This window comes from Drosophila erecta, unplaced genomic scaffold (assembly GCF_003286155.1).
Source record: "Drosophila erecta strain 14021-0224.00,06,07 unplaced genomic scaffold, DereRS2 tig00000021-arrow-pilon, whole genome shotgun sequence".
NCBI lineage: Eukaryota > Metazoa > Arthropoda > Insecta > Diptera > Drosophilidae > Drosophila > Drosophila erecta.
In genome coordinates, this window is record NW_020825198.1 from 7,419,471 (window position 1) to 7,439,186 (window position 19,716).

The 19,716-nt window shown below is 40.5% G+C and overlaps 1 protein-coding gene across 1 annotated transcript; it reads right to left on the reverse strand.

The window, feature by feature from the left end:
• Positions 1-2,254: 2,254 nt before the first annotated feature.
• Positions 2,255-18,624, reverse strand: LOC6544183 (serine-rich adhesin for platelets). Its single transcript, XM_026978123.1, has 6 exons — positions 18,552-18,624; positions 17,301-17,918; positions 4,329-6,740; positions 4,073-4,266; positions 3,595-4,012; positions 2,255-3,054 (listed from the first exon to the last, which is right to left on the reverse strand). The coding sequence occupies exons 1-6, from the start codon at positions 18,622-18,624 to the stop codon at positions 2,744-2,746; spliced, it is 4,026 nt and encodes a 1,341-aa protein (XP_026833924.1). The 3' UTR covers positions 2,255-2,743.
• Positions 18,625-19,716: the final 1,092 nt, after the last annotated feature.

Here is a 19,716-nt window from a genome sequence, read left to right on the forward strand (position 1 = left end):
TACTGCTTCTTTACCTACCGCTTTTGCTGCTGCTGCTGCTGCGGTTTCTGTAGCTGCTGCTGCTGCGGTGACTTTGGCTCAGTTGGCGTTCTGGACCCATTGCAGTAAATCCAACTTAGCTGCGTGCTTGTGCATTAAAAATGCGCATCGGCAAATTGCATTTCTTGTGCAGTTCGCAAGTTCATTGAACCGTTAGTTGGTTCAAATTTGCATATTCATTCATGTGATATTAATTAACGTTTAGAGCGGAAGTTTTCCTATTTTCGACTATGTAGCAGCCTCGTCTGCCCAGTTCGTGTCTTCAGTCATTTGTTTTGGCACTGGGTCAGGAAGCATTTTGCCTAAAACGGAAGCATGCTAAACAGCGTATCTAAACTGCTTTCTATCGGCATCATTAGCCACGAAAACCACTTTGACCACTTCATTGGGCGTTACGGCCGCCCGCGAGGGTCAGCCCCTTAAGTTAAGGAAAGAAAATTAATTTCACAGCCACGGCACTTTCGTTTTTCAAAACAAAAGCCCTCGGTAGCAGCATTGGGCAGGTGGTTAGCGCCTCCGCCTGTTTTTCAGCCAGCGAACAGTGGGACCAAACTAAGTCAAGTATAAAAAGATATGAAGAAACTCAAGTTGATATCTTCGAAAACGATTTGAAATATTTTATTATCTTCTAGTATTATTTTAAACATATGCTTTGTTTTATTACAAATATTTTTTTATGGTAACGTTCCCTAAATATTTTTCATACTTACAGACCTCATCAAAACAAAAAAGTCAAATCTAAGCTTGAAAAGAAATCATTTGTTCATAGGATATGCAGGTGGGCATGTAATATATTCCTAGTTAATTACCTTAAATCGTTTTGCACCCCACTGTGCAATGACTTTGACTTGCGTCTAATAACGACTTTTCGTGATTTTGACGTCTCGCTTTTTTGCGCTTTATTGTTATTTCTTCATCATTGGTTAGGTCCATAAACTATCGGCTTAACTGCTCCAGGGCAATGGCAAGTGCATCCTCCCTCCGGCTTCTGTGGCACTTTCAATGACCACTTAAAGAGCATTTTCTTCACACTTTCATTGGTAACCACAGCGGCAAAACGGCACCAGCTGAATTTTCTTTTCATTTTCACGAACACGCAATGTTTTTCCAGACTCTACGCATTTAATCTTAATGTCCATTTGTCGACATTACCGCATCGCTGGCCGTGTGTTTAATTGCAGCATCATCAATCAAGCAACCATGGCCGAAAGTGTCCTCCACTCACTCAACTTTGTTGCACGCGGTTATCCATTGCTCTTTTCCGCTGCACAGATTTTCCGCTACCGGCGTTCATCCCGGCTGACCAACTTGCTGACCATAAGACTTCGCGATGCACTTGGCTAATTTGCACATTAAATTTTTAATCATATGTATTTCTTTATTTTGCGATGATTGTGTTCCGGTCCGGTAGTGAAATATTACTAAGCCCTGCAGAGAAGTCATTTCATCTGGGGATTGCTGAGTCTGCATTTGGGGATAGTCACAAGCTCTTGGAATATTTAATCGAATGCATAAAAGCATTGACATTGAAAATAATCAGGTTTGCCTTTTAAGTTTGCATTTCAGTTTAATATTCAAAAACATGCCGTTTAAGCTATAATTATGCATTCCTACGCTTTTTATTCTTGTCTGATGAAAACTCTTCGGTCAAAACAGTTCCGGTTTTAAATTTGTAAAGTACCCGCAGATGATTTACATAAAATATATTTTAATATAATATACCGAGAAATCATTTCATTAAAGTTTGTTTAAAAATACTAAATAAAATCGTAAAACATTATTTCATAACAAATATTAGTTAAAAAAAATTTTTTTTCAAATAGAATAATACTTATTTATTAAATTATAAAAAGATCAAAATAAGGTCAATAACAAATACACTTTTTGTACTGTTTGAAGATTTTGAAATTTGTATTTGTATTGTGCGCTCTGTTATTTTGAACCAGTTTTTTAAACTAGTAAAAGAGAAGCCAGACGTACGGAAAAAGTTGGAAGCTTAAATAAAAGTTAACATGATTACCGGCATTAACAGAAAAGCTTACTTTCTGGTTGCCCTATGTAAGCTTAACAGATACAAAGTCATAAGTAAAATATAGTGTAGCATAGTTTTAAGGAATACTCATTGGCGAACAAATTGTCACACCAATAAAATTGCGCTTAAACATTTCATATATGAAATAAAAACCATTCAACTGGTGTAATAATAATAATTATATTTCGTCTTTAACTAATTTATTTGTACAATTCTATAGCTAGATTTCAATACAATTACATCCTATGCACGGCTAAATCAACGATTTGTTTTCACAACTGACGGGGTTCAAAGTTTCCTTTTGTGCAGTCAAAACTTGGCTACATCCAAGGAAAGCAGCTCAACTCGAAGATGGGATTTTAGATACAGACTAGAAGAACTAAGTGACGAACATTAAACTATGCATAGGTAGCGCCATTCATTAATCGTAAGGTTGTGTCAACAAATAAATATTTACAATGAAAGAAACTCCCGGGGTATTCGAAATGGAAAATTAACAATAAAATACAAATAATACTGCTCGACAAGCACGTCGCAAGGAAGGAGAATTTCGAAGGTTCTACAAATAGGCGAATATAGATGTGTGGGCGGTGGATGAGTTGTGGATGGAGTGCTGAAGATGCACAGTTAGTTAGTGGCTCCTGGACCGGGGAGGGGGTGGTTCAGTCAGCGTCATATTTCGCACTCAAACTCCGAGATCCGGTGGTTGAAGTACACCACTCCGTGCTCGAGATCCTCGCTGAATCCGCTCACGTCCATGTAATCCGAGGCCGCTGAGTCGTCGTCCACCCACTTGTGGAGTGACCTTGTGATCTCCAGTCGCGACTGGGCGAACGAGGGTCGCATGTGGGGCTCCTTGTGCCAGCAGCGGGACATCAGGTTGTAGAACTCGTGTCGGCTCTCCTTGGGCAGATCGGGCCTCAGACCCTGGGGCACCCGGCGGATGACCTCGCGTCCCGTCAACTGCGAGTACGGCGTTGATCCTGAGATTACGTATAAAGAAACCACATTAGTAAGAAATACATTGCATCAATAATCTAAAATGTGTTAGTTTAGCCTTAAACCAATAGATCTTTTCTAGATAATCAGTATGTTTATTGATACGTGTTTGAGCTTATGTCTCTTCTTTAATTTTATTTTATCATGATCATTTTGTGCTAAAAATTAAAATATAAATGTGATTTTAAAATAGTTAGCTCATAATAGCTCATAAAAAAATCGTAAATCGATACTTTAATAAACTGCACTTCATAGAAAATATCAGGTTCTTTCAAAGAATACTATAAAATGCTATTGTCACTTTAACTTGAATAGATGGCTGATTATATGTCAGACTGATGAGGCTCGTGTTTAATAGTCTGGTGTATATCAATGTAAGCGTTAATGGTGTCTAAATGGACAATTTAAATCTAGATAGAACAACTTCAAAGGCGAGGACTTGTTGCTGCGCAATTAATGGCACACCTAACTCTCTAGTTGAGTTGAGTGTCTTTCTCATCTCATACTTGGATTGAAAAACCTACCCAGAGTGGCGATCTCCCAGAGGACGATGCCAAAGGCCCAAATGTCCGTTTCGGTGGTGAACATGTGGTATTGCAGGCTCTCCGGCGCCATCCATCTGATGGGCAGAGCGTGCCGCTTGCCAATGGTGTCGTGGCCATGACGCGACTTCTTCTCCCCATGCGGATGATCCTTGGAGCAGTGACCTTGGCCGTGACCCTGGCCAAAAGTGTGCTGCCAGTGCTGCAGGATGTACCTGCTCCCGAAGTCGAACTTGAACTTGTGCGCATTGTGACGCATCAGATCATTCGCCGCATTCTTCTCCTGCTCCTTGCGCAATCGCTCGGCGTCCAGATCGATGGACATGCCAAAGTCACAGATCTTGCACATGCCATTGTGATCGAGGAGCACATTGCGAGCGGCCAGATCTCGATGAACAATCTATGTTGGTTAAATTACAATTAATATAGGTTTTATTGTTCATACCTATAATTTGCCTACCCTTCTCCCTGCTATGTACTCCATTCCACAGGCTATGTCCAGGGCAAATCCTGCCAGGGTTCGTGGCGATAAGGGCGCCAGACTCCGACCACCTGGCACTGAGGCTGGCAATATGTTTGTGGCACTTCTAGCTGCTCTCAGAAGGGACAGAAGACGGCCCCTCATGGCGTACTCCATAATAAGCATGTGTGGTTCTACAGGTATATTAAAAATATTGTAAAAAAATCTCCAGTAAGATATTTCTATGAGTGCTCACCGCCTTCCACACAGGCACCCAGTAGGGTAACCACATTTTGATGGGATCCCAGCTTTCGCATGATATTCGCCTCGTCCTTGAGGCTCACCTGGGCACTGCAGGCTCTAATGGTCTTAACGGCCACAATTCTAGTGGCTCCGAAATGACCGCTCAGATCGTCGGCCTCCGCCTTCCACACCTGACCAAAGTTGCCCTCTCCCAGGAGGCTCTTTAGTCGGATATTGCTGCGCTCGAATTCCTGGAACTCGCTGGCCAGGGAGGTCTTATCGTCGTTATTTCCGTATCTATTGTGGTTCGCATCCCGCTGAGATGCCTGCGACATGGGCATGGCCTGGTGGTGCTGATGGTTCTGATGGTTCTGATGGTGCTGCATGTGCTGGTGGTGCGGGTGATCCACCTCATCTTCATCATCATCGACCTGGTACTTGGAGTCCACCTTCTTCACCGGACTTATGGGCTGCTGATCCGTGATGCACACATCGAATACCTCACTCTGTTTCGCCCGTCGTCGAATCACAAAATTCCGAACAAGATAGAGGATGATTGCAGCTAGTGGAATCACTCCTACTGCTACCAAAACTAATGTGACCAGATTCATTCGTCGCATCTCCATATTCAGATCTCTTTCATTTGCAATCACCGTGGAACTGATGTCCGCAGGGGATGCAGATGAGGATGACTCCACAATGCCGATGTACACCTCATTGGAGGGTACACTCGCCGGCGGCGGTGCGGTGGTTGTGGTACTCGTAGTGGTACTGGTACTGCTACTGGTGGTTCGCGGGTGTACAGTGGATCTTATAGAGGTCAAGACAGTTGTGCGCAGGATCTTTGGACTGGAATCGGTGGTGTGGGATGGTTGAGTCTGGGTGCGTGGAGTGACCCCGCAATCGGAGGTGTTATTGCAGAATACAATCAAGTTATTCGCATCATCGATGTTTATCTCCCGGGTTAGCGCAGGTCCCAAGGCTCGGATGAGTTCCTTGTCCTTTTCAATGATGGAATTCGCTTTCGTTGTGGTGGGAATGGCAGTGGTTGAAGTACAGGTGGTGGTGGTGCTGGAGGTGGTGCTACTCGTTGTGCTGGCTGGTGCACTTGTTGTTGATAGGGGTGCTGCTGTGGTTGTTCTTTTTGTGGTGCTGGGCGCTTGTGTAGTTGTGGTCGTACTTGTACTTGTACTTGTACTTGTACTTGTACTTGTACTTGTACTTGTACTTGTACTTGTACTTGTACTTGTACTTGTACTTGTACTTGTTGTTGTGCGAGGTCTCTCCGTTGTTGTGGTTGTGCTTGTCGTTGTGGTTGGTTCCTCTGTGGGAAGAGCTTCCGTCTGACCCACTGTGGTTTCATCCTCGGCACTTAGCACGGTGATGATCAGTGGTGTTGAGGACGATGGCGATACTTTTTGCACCAGCCTACGCACCACCGGCTTGGCCACTTCCGATTCGGTTTGCTTGAGATCCTGAATAGAATCTGCTAGTCCAGCGGTGGGTCTTCCCGAACCCACATACCTGGTTCGACTCACCGGTGGGGCAGGTGGCGCTGCAGCGGGTGGTGCAGCTGCAGCCACTAGTCCCCTATCCCTCATATGGTACTTGTATTTACTGCGACTTCGCTCCACAGGTGTCAGTGGCCTTCGAGTCGAGGCAGTGGGTCTGGTAGAGCTGACTGGCGCAGGAGTGGTGCTAGTGGTGGTTACAGTGGGGGAGGTGCTCTGAGCCACTGAAACCTCCAGCACGCGAGGATGGTCATCATCCCCCTCGGCGGCTTTAATTGTCAGACCACCCGGGCGTATGGGTGGCAGCTTGGCTCCAAAGTAGACATATGGCTTCAGCTCATCTTCCTCCTCCTCGACATCCTCCTCCATGGAGTTGGGTTTGCTGGGTATTCCCTTGCCCATTACTGTTGGCTTAGTGCCATCTGCAATATGGTTTAGAGTGCCATTTTGCTCTTTGGCCACCACAAAGAGTCCGTGTGAGGACTCATCGCTAAAGAGGATCTCGTTAGTATCCCGATCTCCTCCAGAAGGAGCTGCCTTCAAAGAGGCGGACCCTTTAACCACTACCGAACTATTGCCATTGGAGGGCATGGCCATGCGGGTGAAGTTGGCACATTGCCGCATGCAACTGGCGGTGGTGCGGCGGGTAAAGTTCTTGGTGCAATTCCGGATACACACGGATCTGGGATCACTGGGCGCCTTGGAGGTGCTCTCCACGGCCGCGGACGGGGAAATGGCACTTCGTCCGGTGGTGCCTATCCTGGTGCGGAAACCACCTCGATGCAAAGCGGTGCGACGAGCAGCTAGCACATTCATCAGCTTCCTCTCGCGATCCTGAGCTGAGTTCAGTGGCGCAATCGAGGGTCGATTGGCACTCGAGGGCCTATAAGTGGTGGGCTTATCACCAACCACATCTGTAAGCAGAGGAATGGAAAAATATTTACTTAGATTGGCTGGCATATTTTTAAAGTGATTTTATAGCTTACACGTCTCAAAAAAATTGTTGAGATTTTTATCCAACGACTAAAAACAATAGTAATATACTCACGAACTTTAGATTAATTTCCTATACTAAGGAAAATATCAATTAAATGGAAATTACTAAAAACAATTTTATACCTAAGCTTGAAAGCAAACAAACTACCTTTTATATGAAAGAAAGAACTCTTCAATTTATTAAACCCACAATTTTTAAAGACTTAGAAAGAAATCACGTAAAATTCCTTCAAATATTAAATACAAAAATACCACTTTTCAATGAAGCTGCGTGCCATTAGCGACCCCGTTTCCTTATCAGTTTGAATTGCAGTGTAGGCTACCTGGAATTCTTTACGCCAGATCGTGACAAATATTGGAAAAACAAATCTCGAAATGGAAATTAAATGCGACTAAGGCAACAAGCACGAAACCCGTTTGGAATGCGAACTTTGCCTAGGGTAAGGCCGACTTGGCCACAATCATCATCGCCATCATCATCTGCGATATTAACGGACGAACAGCATCTTTTGCCATCGGCGGCAACATGAACAACTCGAGAAACGAGGCTGCTCTTTGGGCCATTAATCAGTTGGCCAAAACGCTCCTTGCCCAACTGGTTCACCGAATATCTATGATATTATACTGCAGTTTGCTCTAACTAGTTAATTAACTAATGGCCCCGGGGCCATCTATGTTCTATGTGCCTCCGGCCAGGCAGCTGGTCATTAAAGCCCGCATTGGGCAATGGGCCTAAATCCATGCTGTTGTTTTGACCCGCGGCATCGGGCAAAACAATTACAAGCGGCTGCTTGCACAATTGTTTAATTTTCGCGTTGCCAAAATGGTAAGCAAAACAATGCCAGGCAAACGCAAACAAACACTGCTGCTTTTCACAAACATTTAGTTCATTGGCTGGCAGTTTAGGCCAAGGTTGCATTTCAGTTTCAGCCGTCTCAAGCGCGGCCAGGCGGCTAGAACAAGTTGCAAATGCCGCTTCCACCGCCGGCTGCCGCATTTCGGCCACTTTAGCCCCCCAGCCACCTCCACTTCCTCCTCCCCCTATCTTGTTAGCCTAACAATTTGTCTTTGTTTTGGCCAAGTCGTTTCTCGTTTCCTCGCTCTGCATTTTCCACTCTTCGTTTGTCGCCTATTCCGCCGGATTGTTCAACACTGTGCAACCCATTTGGGCTTCTCGTCACGTCTCTGCAATGCCTTCAATGAAACGACAAGCAGCCGTCCGCTGCCATTTTGGCCACAGTCACAGACGGATCGGATCGGCTGCGCCTATATGTTGGTCTATATGCTACCGAGAGGTATTTTGGTTGGGTGCCTAGGTTGGAGCACATAAAAACTGGACGTATACATAAAGTTAAAACAGGTAGCTTAGGAGGAGACCGCTAGCTGCATTTTAGCCAAAATGTTGGACAATCTATATTTTAATATACTAAAATCGTGAAATATAAATTGTGTCTAAAAATATCCACCAAGGAAAGAGTATCCACATGACATGTTGACTCCACCCTGCTAGACTTCTTTATTGTATTGGGAACTCCAGGCCATAGCCTGGCCAATACTTATCGGTTGGCCTGTGCGACTTCTTGGCATTAGCTATGCTGCCGTTGCCATTGTGGCCATCGACGCCACCGCCACTTGGCATGCGTTGTGGAATTTTAATTTGGTTTTGGTCATATACACGATCTTTTCGGCTGCGACTGCGAGCCAAGTTGAGCGAATCGGGCCAAAACCAATGGCCAACTAACCCAAGTCGGGCATCAGAAACAGTTCTCCCCTTTTTGAAATTTGTTGTATTTGTTGGCAAAGTGGTACTTCGAGACGACAGAAATTAACCGCGTAATCGGTTTGAGAATTCTAAGCTGGCTGTTTACCTAACTTTCGGCGAGCTGCTTACATAATGCCCGAAAATTGTCCAGCATTTTGGCAGGTGATTAATCTCCGGCTAGCTGAGAACAAAGCTACCATCAAACGGATGCGGCGGCGTGACTAATGCCACCATTAGCTTCTACATTTTTGCGAAATTCAGCAACGAACACTGGCCCCATCTGGCTCCAACACACAAAAACCACAATGGAGACGACCCCGCCCGGTTCGACGGGCGATTCTGGTCGAAAAAAGCCAAGTTTATTTGGCAGCTAATGAGTCTTCGCCAGCCGCACAATGCCCATCAAGGCTAATTCCACTCTTCCCCGCCCAATAATTGCACAAATGCCACCCCAGCCAAAGCCAGAAAAAATACATATATACACTTGCAAAAGTTATATAGTAAGTAAAATAATCTACAGAAACACTTCTTTGTAATTGAAATCACAGTTAACGTAAATACCTACAATTTGTTTGAATTTTCTCTGTTACTACAATGCCCTGATGATTTTTGCAGTGTACGAAGTACAATTGAATTATAAAACGCCAAACTAAACCATAGATAGACAGTTGACTATGGGTTGTATATTAGCGCTTGAATGAATCGCATGTCTTGACTTTTGTTTAGAACTTTTAATTAAAAATGAATTACGGACACGAGTGGGCAGAGCGGCTGACAGACAGCTGACTTTGCAGTTTGTTATTCGTTTTTTATTCATTGCTAATTGACAAACGAACAAGTACACCGACACCCCAGAAAATCAACTTCGCAAACACACAGATACTAAGATACTCAATCGCTCACGCAATGCAGTTGATCGTGCTGACAGCTGTGTTTGATTCGATTGTCTAACCTTATTTAATGGTGTCACATTCGGAATTATGAAATACCATTCAATGAGCGGAAAATTCATAATCACATAAGTACGAATGAGCGACTGAGGCTATGACACAAATGTCAATCATACGCACCGTTGCACAGGCCGCCAAAGCAAAATTACAGTCTGCCAAATTAAACAAAAAATTTGGAAATTTCCGACCGATCGCAGCCATGACACATAGACCGAGTATTCAAAAATATTCTAAGTGCAATTAATAAAACGTTTAAAATATAAATATTTGATTGTCACATATATAGAGTTAAATTCCCGCAGATTTGGAATCTAAACTAATTATATATAATTAATCTTATATATAATTAATCTTAAGGTCTTTTTAAATATGAATTATTATTGAATTGCTGCGAAGTGAACGGAAATAGATTTTTAAGGGAATTAATAAAACTTGAATTAAATAATTATTTGTACAACAAAGGTTAGAGTAACAAAACATTCAGGGACTAATAATAATATATATAATACGTCACGTATCAAATTAACTAAACATGATTCACAATTTTACAGAAGCTGATAATAAATATATAAAAAATGTTACTTGATGATCAAATTGAGTAACTTATAAATATTTAGCAAAATATACTAAAGTCCGGCTCCATATTTGTTTATGCCAACGTGTTCATCAGAAAATACTTACACTTTCTGACCTTGACTCATCGCTTTCTGACTAATTCTATTTGTTTCCTGACCAGCAAAAGAAAGCCATTCGAACGGCAGATGCAAATTCAATCGTAAATGCTGAAAACTTTCATCAATTCACAGAAACTTAACTTCACTCTTGCTTTCTGGCCTTTAGCCTGGTATTTGTGCTTGTATTTACACAACTTGCTGCATTCGAGACCCACACAAAAGCACTCACAACCGCTCACACCGATACGAAAGTCAGTTCATAAATACAATTTTTAAATGCCGCCTTGGCAGAAACAAAAAAACTTTCTCCGCTTTCGTTGCAATTTTCTGCAGCGCTGTCTCTGTTATTTTCCCAGCTTTTTTACCTTCTCGCTTTCGTTTGCAGCGTGCAGTATTTACTGCACCCTATCCATCCTGTCCCACGTTCATGGCTAAAACGTGTTTGCTTATTTTGGATATATTTTTGGCTTTTCGTTTTTTTGACTCACTGCGCTGCAGACATGCAAGACAATTTTTTTTCGTATTTTTATTTTAAGCGGGATCGCCAATCGAAAGCATTTCTAATGTGAAATCGAAGCGTGCAACGCGAAAAAAGCAGCAAATGCCGCATAGCTCCTTAACCATAACGGGGAATTCCGTTTTCTCGGGGGTGTAGTCACCATTGCTGGACTTTGAAAATGCCAAAGGAAAAGCTGGTTTTTAGTAGCGTCGAGGAAAACTACAACTAACTCGTTAAACGGATTTTTTAACAAAAAAAAATTGTTTTCTTAGGGCTAATATTTAAATAAATAATAAAAACATAAAAACTAAAAGAAAAATTTTAAATAAATCATAAATAAAAAAACAAAAGAAGTGTAAAAACACATTTTTTATTTGTTACTGACACTAATGATTAATAAAAAAACATATCTGAATTGAATAACAAATTTTTTTTTAAAGGGAAAATCATAAGCTTAAGCTACATCATATTTTTTTCTTCTTTAATACCAGTGAAAGCAGGACGTTGTAATACATAATTATTGATATATATATTTATATATACACCAGCATGAGCAAACATATATTTTAGCCCGCGGGACTCATAAATCCACATCGAGTCCATTTCAAAGTCGTCCGGTTCGACATTTTGACCAAAGAAGGAGCCATCGCTGCCAGCCAACTGTTGTGGGTGCTAAAAAGTGCAGCCAATGCAGCGAAATGCAGTCAAATTCAGGAAGTGCAGCTGCCAACGACGACGTGAGAAAGCCAAAAGAAATGGCAAAGGTACTCGCACCGGGCCAAAACGAAGAAATGCAAGCCAAAATGCATCGCGTATATCAATGCGGAAATGGAGCTGGATGTGAAGCTGAAGTTGTCGTGAAATGCCGCTAAATGAATCGTTTTGGCGTTGGTTTGGCTATGGCTTTTTGCCTTTTTGGCTGGCTTGGCTTCCTGGTTTTGGGCTTTAACCCTTGGCTGCCCTAACTGCCTTGACAGACTGCCGACACCCAAATGAAAAAAGCTTGGTCTGACCTTTTAATTGCGCAATTACGACTCAGCGAGCGATTTCCACTTTAGTTTCCCATTTAAAAAGCCCCATATGTTAAATGGCCAACAATACGACCTGCAACGTTGGATAATTACAAAGTTTTGTTGTTCATGATTTGTTAGGATTTTTTTATCGCTGTTTTTTTTACCATGGCTTCCGTTTTTTTGTTTGGCTTAGCGAATTCAGCAAACAATTTCAATACACTGCGTTGCTGTGCATTGAGGCGTTGCAAATGGCCGTAGAGTGGGCGTGGCACATGTTCATCACTTTGTTCATTAGTCGCATCCAAGTATTTACGCAACGTAAGCTACTACGACTTTTGCACCACCCCCTATCATTAGCTTTTGGCCGCTTTCTTTTGTCCCACGGATTTTAATTAAGTCCCCGGTAAATCATCGCAGTTGCGTAACCCTTTTCCCAAAGTTTTGGGTCACCACCAGTTATATTATTAATCACGCACACGATACGAAGAAAGAAACCAAATACACAAGAAAGCGAAAGACAAAAGTCAAGGAAATTAACAAAATTATGGACCTGAGACCTGGGGAAGGTTCAGCAAACTAGTTCGTTGGCCACAATTTTCGCAACGAAAGCTAATGAAAAAGAAATTATAAACATTTTATATAAAAATAAGGCAAAAACGCACTAAATTGAAATTCGCCGTGGCCACCGAAACACAAATTGCGCGTTTTATTTCCTTTTCCTAGCCGAACTTAAAAAAATAACCACCAACCGCAAAGTTACCAACTCCGAATGCGAATTTGGGTCTTCAAATTAAATTCAATTGAAAGGCAAAAACCATGCTAAATTAATGTAAATATCCAGGAAATAAAAAAGTAAATACTTCGCTTAACAATTTAAATCGTTTTTCGCCAATTGTATAACATGATTTGAATTTATTTTCATTTCATTTCGGCTTAGCATTTATTATGAACAAGCAATTTAAGCAAAGTTCAAAAATTGAGGATCTTAGATTAGCCGAATCATATCAGGGGGTTCACTGTGGCCAATTTACGATTTAAAGACCAATAAAAAACACGATCAAATGCTATAGTCGAGTTCCCCGACTATCAGATACCCGTTACTCAGCTCGTAAAAGTGCAAACGAGAAATTACATTTTCTGGAATATCGGCAAAAATTGTGTAAAAAGTGCAAACGAGAAATTACATTTTCTGGAATATCGGCAAAAATTGTGTAAAAAATTCAAAACAATTTTCAAACGCGTGGTCGTGACAGGATTGGGTGAATTGTGAGCGGTAGAGTGGGCGTAGTAAAATGATTTTTGCAAATCAATAGAAATTTACAAGGCTAATAAAAAGTGAAAGAATATCACAGCATTTTTCAACAATGCCACTTCAAAAGCCAATTAAGATGGTGAAGTTATAGACTTTAGAACTTCGGTCTTGGGACATTTTCGAATTTCTACAACACCATAACATCAGAAAAATTACAAAAAAATGTTGAAAAAATAAATTTCCAAATTTGAATGCACATTTTTGGAGAATCGCTCCAGAAACATTTAGAGGCATGCCACTTCAAAATCCGATTAAAATAGGTTGAGTTATGGGCTTTAGAACTTCGGTCTTGCGACATTTTTGAATTTCTACAACGCTATAAACATCAGAAAAATTACAAAAAAATGTTGAAAAAATAAATTTCCAAATTTGAATGCACATTTTTAGAGAATCGCTCCAGAAACATTTAGAGGCATGCCACTTCAAAATCCGATTAAAATAGGTTGAGTTATGGGCTTTAGAACTTCGGTCTTGGGACATTTTTGAATTTCTACAACGCTATAAACATCAGAAAAATTACAAAAAAATGTTGAAAAAAAAAATTTCCAAATTTGAATGCACATTTTTGGAGAATCGCTCCAGAAACATTTAGAGGCATGCCACTTCAAAATCCGATTGAAATAGGTTGAGTTATGGGCTTTAGAACTTCGGTCTTGGGACATTTTCGAATTTCTACATCACCAGAACATCAGAAAAATTACAAAAAAAATGTTGAAAAAATAAATTTCCAAATTTGAATGCACATTTTTGGAGAATCGCTCCAGAAACATTTAGAGGCATGCCACTTCAAAATCCGATTAAAATAGGTTGAGTTATGGGCTTTAGAACTTCGGTCTTGGGACATTTTTGAATTTCTACAACGCTATAAACATCAGAAAAATTACAAAAAAATGTTGAAAAAAAAAATTTCCAAATTTGAATGCACATTTTTAGAGAATCGCTCCAGAAACATTTAGAGGCATGCCACTTCAAAATCCGATTAAAATAGGTTGAGTTATGGGCTTTAGAACTTCGGTCTTGGGACATTTTCGAATTTCTACATCACCAGAACATCAGAAAAATTACAAAAAAATGTTGAAAAAATAAATTTCCAAATTTGAATGCACAGTTTTAGAGAATCGCTCCAGAAACATTTAGAGGCATGCCACTTCAAAATCCGATTAAAATAGGTTGAGTTATGGGCTTTAGAACTTCGGTCTTGGGACATTTTTGAATTTCTACAACGCTATAAACATCAGAAAAATTACAAAAAAATGTTGAAAAAAAAAATTTCCAAATTTGAATGCACATTTTTAGAGAATCGCTCCAGAAACATTTAGAGGCATGCCACTTCAAAATCCGATTAAAATAGGTTGAGTTATGGGCTTTAGAACTTCGGTCTTGGGACATTTTTGAATTTCTACAACGCTATAAACATCAGAAAAATTACAAAAAAATGTTGAAAAAAAAAATTTCCAAATTTGAATGCACATTTTTGGAGAATCGCTCCAGAAACATTTAGAGGCATGCCACTTCAAAATCCGATTAAAATAGGTTGAGATATGGGCTTTAGAACTTCGGTCTTGGGACATTTTTGAATTTCTACAACGCTATAAACATCAGAACAATTACAAAAAAATGTTGAAAAAATAAATTTCCAAATTTGAATGCACATTTTTAGAGAATCGCTCCAGAAACATTTAGAGGCATGCCACTTCAAAGTCCGATTTAAATAGGTTGAGTTATTGGATTTAGAACTTCGGTCTTGGGACATTTTCGAATTTCTACAACACCAGAACATCAGAAAAATTACAAAAAAAATGTTGAAAAAATAAATTTCCAAATTTAAATGCACATTTTTAGAGAATTGCTCCAGAGGTATGCAACTTTTAAATCCGATTAATATAGGTTTAGTTATGGGCTTTAGATAGTTGCTCTACGAGTAACGGGTATAAATACTGTAATAATTTGAATAGATACTAAAAACAATTTAGTGGAATACTCATATAATTTCTCACTCCACGTTTTTAATATTTTTTATGTTAGTTCTCTACCTTGTTGACTTTTATTCAACGTTTTCCCGCAGAAAACCTTACATAATTAAAAAAAAAATATGTAAATAATTCTTGGCCTTGCCATCCGGCTCAACTGAACCCTACACTCCATCGATTAGTTCCGTGACGAAGATCTATTATAAATGAATCGATATCTGTGTGTTCGCCAAGCTGTTTACACATGTGAGCATCGAGACTATGATGAACAGAGCAAATGTTTTGATTGAATATTTGTTATAACATATTGGGAGCAGCGGCTGAGGCAAACTCAAAACCCAAATCAGAGTACGTACGTAATACGGTAGTGGATATCGTGAAAGGGCTAAATATTTGAGCAGTTGCAGTGGCTTTTACCTCCGGCAAACAATGATTATTCCACTGCCTCTTTCTTTCTGTAGTTTTCCCATTTTTTATTCGTTCCCACATTGATGCACGCCCTCATATTGCGTATACGCCCGGCTTAGACCGAGTATGGATCCCCAACTGCAGCTGCAGACCTGGCCCGAATGCACTTGGCTGGCTGACTGGTTGGCTGACTCTGTTGACTTTTCAGATTTACTCTTTGGGCTCCTCTTCTTCAAAACTTGAAGCTTCACTACGCCTGCTAAACGAGTGGGATTACGCAATGAACGCACATGAGGTCCCAGACCACCGAAAAAAATCAAATAAAGGCAAAAAGAAACAGGTAAACGTAATGAGCACACATTTTTTTAAACCGAGCCCGAGCCCCACCAATATTGATATTTTTGGCCAAGTATCTCGAGTGTTCAAGTGGCCAGCAAACGACACCTACAACTGGGCAGTTCAACTCCGAAAAATTGCATTTCGTAAGCGAGTGGCCAAAAGGAAAAAACCAAAAAATAAACCCCGAAATTATGCCCATTCATCGGGCATAAATTAAGCATAATCAAAATGCATTAACATTTGTTTAGTTAGCTTTGGGCCGCAATAAAAAATCCGAGTAGTCTTAGGCCAAACAAAGAAATCATGAATAAAGATGCGGACAACATTTTTGCTTGAGTGTTTTCATTTTTTTCGCTCCGGAATCTCGGAACTCTAGGCCTAACACTATGTTCCAATAAAAAACACACTTATGTCGTCCATTGAATTCACATTTAAATGCGAAACACAATTTACATTTCGATTTCAGACACCCACGCTGTGAAGAATTTGAGAAACCACCAAGTCCAAACTTAATTGTTTATGAAAACACTTAATTGAAATAACAATTACTGTTTACATTTATGAGTGTCCGAGGGGCAACCATGGACAAAAGAGCCGGTCTAATCAATCCATTGGCCGCCGATCACTTGCAGCCTTTTTAAAAAGCGTTTATGAAAGGCTACAGTTATCTTCACCTCGACATTTGCCCTTGCAGAACCGTTTCATATTATATTTTCGACGGTTGCAACTCAATAGGAGGGCCTCACACTTTGTGGACCTATCTTTGCGGTAGCATCTTGATTTAATCAACTCGAGTGGAGCCCAAAGGGTCACATTTCTGGTCGGGAACCTTCTAAAATATATGAATTACTCTGAAGCACCTACTAATATTTATAAAAGTGATTGATTATCTATATTAATAATCAATCACTTGTATAAATATTATATACAAGATCGATTTAAAAATATCGATACTCTTTTAAGTGATTTATATATTTATAAATTCATTCAGGAATGCAGTGAATACAATGTAGTTTGTTTATATATTTAGTTAAGCTTTGATGGATCATTGATGTGACTCTATATATATTTTTTGAAAAAATTAAAAATAACATAAAAAGTTAGGAGCTCCCATTAAAACGCTCATTACTAAAATTATATGCACAATACTCTTTTTTGAGTCCAAAGAAAAACACACAATTGAATGCAAGCAAAGTGTCCCAGAAACCAATTCCTTTCTGTCTCATAAAAATATCAAGTTGGTTGACAACCACTTCTGGCTTTCAAAATGCAAAAGATTGGCCAATGCCAGAGCAAAAGTGGCCTGCAGTTAGAGCCTTCTTCGCTTCTTCGGCCACATTCGTTGGCCGGGCCAATTGTTTTTCAGCTTTTAGCCAGTTTCCACTCGAATGTTGCAGCGTCTACGGCGATTGTTGTTTCGTCTGCTGGCAGTTGGTCAATAATTGGCATAGATTTATTTTGGCTAGTTGGCAATTTTTTTTGTTTTGCCCCAATGTGAGTGTGAATGTGAGTGTGTGTTCGTATGTGTATATTACTGGCTAGAAAACTTACCCACATCGCCGGGGCTGAAAATTTCCGCTGAATTTCGGCTTTCGCCGTCGCCGGCGGTCGCATTCAACTGCAGTTGAAGTTGAAGTTGCTGCTGCTGCAGTTGCAGTTGCACAGGCGGCTCTCTAATTGCACCATTAGTTGCATTCGTCTGCGTTTCACTCAATGTTGCCGCTGCCACTACCGCCTCAGCCAACAACAATGCCACCAGCAACAGCAACAGTAACCAGCAACTGCAAAATGATTCATTGCCTCGATGGATTTTCATCAACGACATCGTAACCGAAGCATATACCAAAAAACGGAAAAAATATATGAACAAAAGTACTGAAATTATAGTTGCTGCTCTTGCTGTGCTGCTTTGGCTGATTGTTTTCTCTGCTGATTTTCTATCTGGTTTTCTATTGTTCGTTTTCGCACAGACCGACACACACACGGATTTTCCACTTTTCCACAATTGTTTTGTAGAATGAAGCTGCGTCTTCTGGTTGGTTACTGTGGCTCCTCTTTCTCTGCCCCAAGTAGATGTTGCTGCTGCTGCTGCTGTTGCGTGCAATAATTCAAGTCGTGCTGTCGACTTATCTGTGCTGCGGCTTTGGGAAATCGTACGCCTGCCTTTTGCTGCAAATATCGGAAGAGAGATCGGAGTGCATTAGTGAAATGTTGGTGATTGGCGATACACAAATAGTCACGGAAAATGCGGCGAAAATCATTGGGAGAGAAAATGCACTTTAAAGGGGGAACTAAACTGGTTTAAGCCAAGTGTACAGTGCGTTTGGATACAATGTTTGGGCTCTTATTTAGGGCAAGCTGAACAATGAAAATCATAATTGGTCAATTGGCCTTTATAGTCCAGCTAAATGTATTATTTTTTGGTCAGAAAAGCATTACCTTATTAGCTAAGAGCGATTTTGTCTGAGTCAGACATAAATTAAAACACACACAAACCTTAGCAGACTCATTAAAGTGTTTCTTAACTCTGCGCAAACCAATAAGGTATCAAAATTATTTCCACTGTCAAATGCGACATTCAAGCCATAAGTTTGGCAGTCTAGAAGCAGCTTAACCAACAAATTATGACACTTAGGACACTGGGCCGCTCTAAGGTCCCTCCCCATGTTGTAGCCCCCATAAACTCGTAAAAAATAAGCTATGTGTATACTTCTGACTTGGCCATCGCATGGGCAAACATCAATTATAATTCGCGGTAAGTAAGAGTGATAACTGAGGTCGCCGAGCTCAGCACGGGCTCACCGATCAGCGCCACCGCCTGCGGTTCAATAAAAATCCCAATGCCCAAAGCTAAAGCCAAAGCCACATCACGCATACGCCCTGTTGTACGCGGGACTTGTCAGTTTCGTTAGCCATTAAACCATAAGCAACTATGAATTTGTATGGCAATGTGTGTCATTGCCTGGCGAGGAATCAATTAAAAATGTGTTCGAGAGGCCTTTTTGGCGCGGCTTGCGCAAAATTACGTTGACAATTTCACTCGATTTGGTATGCGGCATAAACTGCCATTCAACTCGAGCGAATACAAGAAGCCTTCATGCCTGGGTGCGGCATTGCTTTGCGTAATTTTTGGTTTAAAAAATAAGCTCAAGACTTTAACAGCCGGATGATGAGTCCACATTTTGACCCTCACTTAAGTTTTGATTCTTTGTTATGCTGATGAATTTACTGTGGCAAACAAGACAAAGCTACACATAGCATTTCTATTTCTGAAAACCTTTCTAGTGGACGGCCAAAGCAGATGGGCGAAAGTTCAACGCTCGTGGGCAACAAAAAATAATTATAAGCTTCTTTCTTGGCCATCGGCAGTTCCCATGATTAATTGAGCCAAGCAGGATGTCATATAAGAAAATCCGAAAAGAAAGAGATTTGCATGATGATCATGATGGTGATCACAATGGACAGACCCATGATAACCTTTTTTTAAATTATATGTTTTTAGTAATTTGGCTATAATTCGAAAAAGATTTTTTGTACCTGCCGCGGAGCTTTGCTCATTAAGTTCGCTCCCAGTTTAATTATAAGAAATGCCATTGACTCGCACGTTCGCGCTGGTTTTTATATGATTATATATTTTTTTGTTAATTTGTTATAACATCAGCGTTCTAAACTTAACTGCCAAACCGCGCAATACGTTTACAAAGAAGTGAGATAACGACATGAAGGTGTTTAGACCTAAAGATACTCATTAATAAAAACACTACATTAGTGCTAATGTTTTTTTCCCTAGAGAAGTCTGCTTTTTTTGGATTTGTTGCCCCAGGAAATAAAATCTTTTTATGTGGAAATCTTTAGGAACATTTATTAAAAAACCAGTAATACCAATTTGTGCCCGTTTCTTACACCTGAGTGTACCCTCATTTTTAATTGCCAAAAAATCTGCTTAGAATCGTATTTTGTATTTGTC

Coding starts and splice junctions, on each gene's coding strand:
- LOC6544183 (XM_026978123.1), bottom strand. CDS start 18,624: ATGCGTGATGTGGCTTTGGCTTTAGCTTTGGGCATTGGGATTTTTATT. Junction 6,741..17,300: donor TTTCAGCCCCGGCGATGTGG/GTAAGTTTTCTA, acceptor CTCTGCTTACAG/ATGTGGTTGGTGATAAGCCC. Junction 4,013..4,072: donor AGTACATAGCAGGGAGAAGG/GTAGGCAAATTA, acceptor TAACCAACATAG/ATTGTTCATCGAGATCTGGC.